Source organism: Myotis davidii, unplaced genomic scaffold, assembly GCF_000327345.1.
Source record: "Myotis davidii unplaced genomic scaffold, ASM32734v1 scaffold807, whole genome shotgun sequence".
Taxonomy (NCBI): Eukaryota; Metazoa; Chordata; class Mammalia; order Chiroptera; family Vespertilionidae; genus Myotis; species Myotis davidii.
Genome location: NW_006298272.1, coordinates 848,871 through 855,715, shown reverse-complemented (window position 1 = coordinate 855,715; position 6,845 = coordinate 848,871). Strand labels below are relative to the sequence as shown.

At 54.5% G+C, this 6,845-nt stretch overlaps 1 protein-coding gene across 1 annotated transcript in view; it reads left to right on the top strand.

Annotated features, from left to right (window-relative positions):
• The window catches only part of CSMD1 (CUB and Sushi multiple domains 1), a 710,708-nt gene extending 703,869 nt beyond the window's left edge, over positions 1-6,839 (top strand). Inside the window, exons 68-70 of the mRNA XM_015570591.1 lie at positions 770-857; positions 4,595-4,727; positions 6,643-6,839. Coding sequence (XP_015426077.1) covers positions 770-857; positions 4,595-4,727; positions 6,643-6,802 — 381 coding nt within the window. The 3' untranslated portion in view covers positions 6,803-6,839. The remainder of the gene's footprint in view (positions 1-769; positions 858-4,594; positions 4,728-6,642) is intronic.
• The last annotated feature ends 6 nt before the right edge of the window (positions 6,840-6,845 follow it).

Below are 6,845 nucleotides of genomic sequence, written 5' to 3'. Positions count from 1 at the left end.
TTCTGAGTGTCACTGACTGCAGAGGTGCGGGGCAGGGGACACGTCTGAGAGGAGCCGTGCAGGAGGGTCTGTGCTGAAAACCCGCCCATCCGCTTTGGTTTCCAACGTTAATATAATTGAAGGCCTCTGACGGGAATGAGCACGGTGGCCCTCGGGCCCTCGGGCCCCCGCTTATGCTGCAAGAAACCCGAGTCCCCAGACGAGGAACTGCTGGGCCCGGAGCACGCGGGCTGTGGCTGCAGGGACCGGGCAGCGCATGGCGGAGACCAGACCCTGCGCTCACTGCCGCCGCGCCCCTGGGAGTGGCCACCAGCTCCTTCCAAGGCCTTTGGCGCCACTCGGAGCGTCCTAGCGGTGCCGCTGCCAGGCGAGCAGGCTAGTCCGTAGCTTCTTTGCAAGTTAACAGCTGTTCTCTGGTTCTCTGCCTGACGGGCACGCAGCCTCGCCTGCTGCCCATCAGCCCTCGGTCGTGGCAGGAAGCGAGTGTCAGGCCCTGGGGCTCTGTGGGAACCCGGTGTCTGTCCCCTGCACAGGGGTGGCTGGCCGAGGAATAGGCTGTACAGTTACCACCCCGTGGGAGGCCACAGGGAGCGGACGTGTCTGTTAGTTGAACTCACAGCCGTATGTGTGAGAGGGTGACTAGGAAAGTGCCACTGTGAGGAGCGGAGAACATGAAGGCCTGTGACCCCTGAAAGAGAACACAGCAGCCGTATGGGGGGTACAGGGGCCCTCAGTCCCCCTGTGCCTCTCCCTCCTGTCCCCCCACCAGGTCTCCTCGGGGCTCGAGAGAGGAGGCTTCACCTTCCAAGGGGACGTCCGTGGGGAAGACTTCGGGAAATTCAAGCTCGAGAGGCAAGGTGAGCTGCGGGCTGCTCTCCAAGGCCAGGTGGCCTTCACGGGGTTGTGCTGAGAAATCACGAGAAAGGCCAGGACCCCTGAAGGGAAAAACCAAAGGGAGCCACGGGCACGTGTTAGAGCCAAGTGAGCGCCAGCGAGACAGTGCCCAGCGGGGGTGCAGTGAGCACACAGGTGTGGCATTCATGTCCTTGCCGCGTGGAGAGGTTCAAAACGGGGAGAGAGGAAGGTAACACTCATTCAGACAAGCCATCGAACTCCGTCACCAAGAAAATTGTAAGTCAGAGTAACTAGAAGCCGCCAAGCAGCAACGGAAAGTATATACAGACGCAGAGGGGAGGGGAGGGCGGGTAGTGAGCAAATGGCAAAGGCTTCAGCCGTGTGCGGGGTGAGAGAGGCCCTCGGTGTTTGCTGTGGGAGCTGTGATGAGTAGATTCGGACAATTTGGCAAAACTCTTTCATCCGGCAATTCTATATTTTACTTTATTTTTTTCTGTTTAGCCATTTCGTACAGAAGGAGGACACAACTAATCCTCCCCCTTCAGATCAGGGCAGGTTCGCCTATCCCATGAGAGCAATTCTATCTTTAGAATTTTTTTAAATCCTCACCCAAGGATATGTTTTTGTTGATTTTTAGAGAGAGGGGAAGGGGGCGCGGGGAGAGAAACGTCAGTCGGCTGCCTCCCTTCCTGCCCGGACCGAGAGCAAACCCACAACCTTGGGGTGCAGGGGGCGGAACTCCAACCAGCCGAGCGCCCGGCCAGTGCGCCCTTCGCATCTGTAACAGACACGGGTCAGAGCGGTCCTCTGCCTGCTCAGCAGAGTCTGACGGAGCTCCTAGTAGTTGAGATGAGAGTAACCTCCATCAGGGCACACATCTACCATGGAGGAATCGCCTCAGCACGTGATCGTGTGGCGTGTGAGACGAAGCAGAAAGCAGTGGTTTCATTCCGGGGACCTCATTACAGCCGCGAGGGCCATACATGACGCGGAAAGACGCCCGGACATGTGTGAGGGAACGCTCACTGGAGACGGACAGACCGACGGGCCCTCGTCCGTTCTCGATCCCTTCTCTGCTGCTCGAGTTTTACCCTGGGAGTTACAGGGGAGAAAACCTGCTGTTCTTGCATCCAGGGGAGCCCCGTGCTGCTCCTCCGGCTACAGGCTCCCGGGGGAAGCGGTTCCCGGGTGGGAAGATGAGGCACGGTGCAAGCATTTGCTTGGCGCCCAAGCTCTGTCCACATGACAGCCGCCGTCACTCCCGTCGCTGCTGACACAGAAGAGGGCTCACACTTTCCTAATGAATCGGCCGCGCGTCCTCTGAGCCGCAGCAGCCACCACCATAGATGTGCCATGTGAGTGTGGTCATCGGCTAGAGAGCAGGGCCATTAGGCTTGGGAGCACAGCGCCTCCCTGAGGCACGTGGCGGTAATACCTCGTGATGCTGTCACAGGTGAATTCCTTGCCACTGGTGAGATCTTTATCAGACTGCGGGATTCCCAAGGGAAGGCACCAACCTGCATATCATCACACTTTTTAAAAAACCCCAATCAGAAAGGTTAATTAACCATAAAAGACTGCAATTCTCCCGCCACTCCAGACGCGTAGGCGATGCTGTGTAAGCTGGGCCATGTATGTTTGGTGGGGAGTAGAGCAGAAGCGTTAGCTACAGAGGCCTTAGAGCTGCGTGTGTTCGCAGTGTGGGCACATTCTCTGGCTCTAACTGGATGTGTCGTTAGCTGCCCTCCTCCCGCCCTGGGACACCTGCCCCTGACTTCCTCCCAGGCCCGCCCCACAGACTCTGTAGGTGTCGGAGCTCAGTCATCAGATGACCCGACCTGGACTCTCCCTTCGTTCCGGCCACTTCCCTCTGCGTGTCCCCAGGGCGTTCTAACCTAACAGAACACCAGCTCGACTGAATAGGTGACCTCCATTCTCGTGTGAGACGAGCTTATGGTCAGGAACAGCGATGTGCTTCACGCAATGATCTGAGCCCCAGGCGAGTCTCCCACTCACCGAACTAGGAACGTCTGTGTGTGAGGATTGACTGAAAAACGTCCGTTCAGTTCAGAGTGAGGGCCAAGCCCTGTTTTATGGGCAAAACAAACGACCTCTTAATTGTCTCCAGCCAGAAGATGGACCGGAAAGAGGGGGCCCGCTGAGGCAGAGCTGTGTTCCACTGAGAGCTCCCGAGCTCTGCCGTGGATTTTGAATCTACACACACACTCACACGCTGGGAGCGCACTGCCTTCTGCACAGAGACCGGGGCGGTCAGGCCCTTCCATGACCTGCACCTGCGGGTCTGAGCTGAGAACGGGCGAGGACAGAAAATGCGCCCGCGTCTGCAGAGGTGACGCCACAGGGTGCCCTCTGCTAAGGCAGGTGGCGGAAGCCACGGGCACAGGTCGGAGTGTGAGACCCGTTGCCTTGCTCAGCGGGAGTGGGAGGGGTCATAGGGCACCATGCTGGCCTCTGGCGGAGGGCAGGTCCTGGTCAGAAAGATGTCCATGAACTGCAGTCCTTCCAATGAGGACCAGTTGGTCCTTATGGGCTTAAACTCCAGCTTTTTGAAGAATGCGCTTCCCTTTATAAAACGTACCCCGCGCATGTGAGTGTGAGGACGAATCCCTAAAATGTATCCTGCGTGTGTGAGTGTGAGCGTGAGGACGAATCCCTAAAATGTAAACTGCACGTGTGAGTGTGAGCGTGAAGACGAATCCCTAAAATGTAAACAGCACGTGTGAGTGTGAGCGTGAAGACGAATCCCTAAAATGTAAACAGCACGTGTGAGTGTGAGCGTGAAGACGAATCCCTAAAATGTAAACAGCACGTGTGAGTGTGAGCGTGAAGACGAATCCCTAAAATGTAAACAGCACGTGTGAGTGTGAGCGTGAAGACGAATCCCTAAAATGTAAACAGCACGTGTGAGTGTGAGCGTGAAGACGAATCCCTAAAATGTAAACAGCACGTGTGAGTGTGAGCGTGAAGACGAATCCCTAAAATGTAAACAGCACGTGTGAGTGTGAGCGTGAAGACGAATCCCTAAAATGTAAACAGCACGTGTGAGTGTGAGCGTGAAGACGAATCCCTAAAATGTAAACAGCACGTGTGAGTGTGAGCGTGAAGACGAATCCCTAAAATGTAAACAGCACGTGTGAGTGTGAGCGTGAAGACGAATCCCTAAAATGTAAACAGCACGTGTGAGTGTGAGCGTGAAGACGAATCCCTAAAATGTAAACAGCACGTGTGAGTGTGAGCGTGAAGACGAATCCCTAAAATGTAAACAGCACGTGTGAGTGTGAGCGTGAAGACGAATCCCTAAAATGTAAACAGCACGTGTGAGTGTGAGCGTGAAGACGAATCCCTAAAATGTAAACAGCACGTGTGAGTGTGAGCGTGAAGACGAATCCCTAAAATGTAAACAGCACGTGTGAGTGTGAGCGTGAGGACGAATCCCTAAAATGTAAACAGCACGTGTGAGTGTGAGCGTGAAGACGAATCCCTAAAATGTAAACAGCACGTGTGAGTGTGAGCGTGAAGACGAATCCCTAAAATGTACACTGCACGTGTGCGTGTGCGCGTGAGGACGAATCCCTAAAATGTATCCTGCGTGTGTGAGTGTGAGGACGAATCCCTAAAAGGTATCCTGCGTGTGTGAGGGTGAGCGTGAGGACGAATGCCTAAAATGTAAACTGCACGTGTGAGTGTGAGCGTGAGGACGTATCCCTTTCTCTTCCAGACACCCTGAGCTCCGACCAGGACGCTGCGCACCGCCACCTGGGCACCAGCAGCGGCTCCGTCGCAGCCGCCATCCTGGTCCCGTTCTTCGCTCTCATCCTGTCAGGGTTTGCGTTTTACCTCTACAAACACAGGTACGCCTCTGTGTACGCCTCTGTGCGCCCGTGGTGGTGTGGCGCGTGCCCGTCCTCTCACTCACATGCAGAATTTGCTGTCGCTATACAGTATTCTCCCTGACATCGAGAATGCTCACTGGCAAGGATTTGGGGTTTTTTAATCCTCACCCAAGGTTATGTTTATTGACGAGAGAGAGAGAGAGAGAGAGAGAAGAGAGAGAGAGAGAAGAGAGAGAGAGACATCAGCTTGAGAGAAACATCCATCGGTGGCCGCCCACAGGCACCCGCTCAGGAATGAAACACGCACCCAGGTGTGTGCCTGTCCAGGATCCCACGCCCACCTCCTGGCGCCCAGGATGATGCTCCCGGCAGCGGAACCACCAGTCAGGCCATTGCGTGGAGGCGGCGTTGCTTTCTTTCTTTGCCACGCGTTCCCAGGGAGACGCCTCTGAGGATAAACTAGGAGAAAGATGGGATTAGGAGTAACATGCTATGTCTCATGTCCATTGAGAGGATGGTATTTCTACCTTCACGCGCCACGGCCAGGTGGCAGGACCATGGGGCGGCATCCCCCCTCCGGGGGAAGCCCGAACCGGGGTCTCCATGGCAGCTTTCAACAGTGATTTATAAATTGTTGATTTATTTCTTTCTCTAACAAATGCAAACTGAGTCATTACTCTGTACTAAGAAATATCGCACGTTCCAGATCTTGAAAAAAGTGTTCCAACTACATATTAACAGGAAAACGTCAAAACTTGGAGAAAAAAGCTTAAAATGAAATTGCTCCTTTCCTTGGGGTTGACATGGATGTCAAAAAAAAACAAAAATAAATGTTGAAGGACATATGAATCCATGTACATTTTGTCTCCAGGCAGAACGTGTTACGTGGAGGAACTTGGCGTGGCCAGCGCACTGTAAAATACGATTTGGGATAGTAGCACGCCTTACAGATAGTAACAAAAATCACGATCCCATGAAATAAGACTAAGGCATGTTAAATGTGTCTCATATTTATTTATCGACTATAGATACTTCTACCTAACTCTGGCTTTAAAGAAAAACCCACGCTGGTGTGAGCGGGTGGTTTTATTTATTTTAGTGACACAGGAAACGGCTTTTAAAATGTGTCCTTATGCTCTTTTGAAAAATAGTAAGAATGAAACTGCAGAATTAGATTGTAATGGCTGCTCGCAAGGCCGTGCCCACTCTCTCCTGGCTGGCAGTGTCCTTGCTTTAAAGCTGTGCCCCGGGGAGAGGAGTCTCAGTGGTTGTCCCAGAATTAAAGAGGGGCGCCTCTGAGCTCACTAATTATTTCCCGGAGAAGCGAGTCCCTGCACACAAGCCGGACGAGCCCGATCTCAGGTTTCTGCTGGGGACCAGCTGAGAACTTAGTGCAGGTAGAAACCTATCCCACCCCCTTCTCCAAACCTCCCCTCACCGCAGGGACGTCTCTCCTTTTCATGTGCATTTTACAAGCACCTCCCCGCCGAGATTCTCCAAGAAACCCACCCCCAACAGACAGGGTGCAGCCAGGAAGAGTCTGGCATTCCTACGCCGTCACCTGTGCCCTTCGTGGCCTCCAGGGACCCCCGGGAGCCATGCTGTTCAGGAACATTCTCTCCCCCACCTCATTCAACGGGAGTGGGAGGGTCATAGGGCGCCCTGGCTGTGGGTGGGGCCCCCCTGTCAGCGGGCCTGCCAGGCGCCCCCTCTCGCCCATGTGAGGGCGTGTCTGACCCCGGGAAGGAGGCCTCAGCACGTCTCCTCCTGTGTTCTTTCTCTCGCCCTTTAAAAGGAGAAGCTCACGGAACTACACGTACTCACACGTGAATGAAACAGCCCTTCTGGTTGTATCTTAACTTGACGGCCGGGCACTCGGTCCTTTGTTCTTGAAACCAGGGCCCTGATCACCTCTCGCCTCTTTTCCTCTTAGAACGAGACCAAAAGCGCAGTACAACGGCTACGCCGGCCACGAGAACAGCAACGGACAGGCTTCCTTCGAGAACCCCATGTACGACACAAACTTAAAGCCCACGGAGGCCAAGGCCGTGCGCTTTGACACAACCCTGAACACGGTGTGCACCGTGGTATAGCCTCCACGTGGGACTGGACCATAGCCATACCTCGGACGGGCAA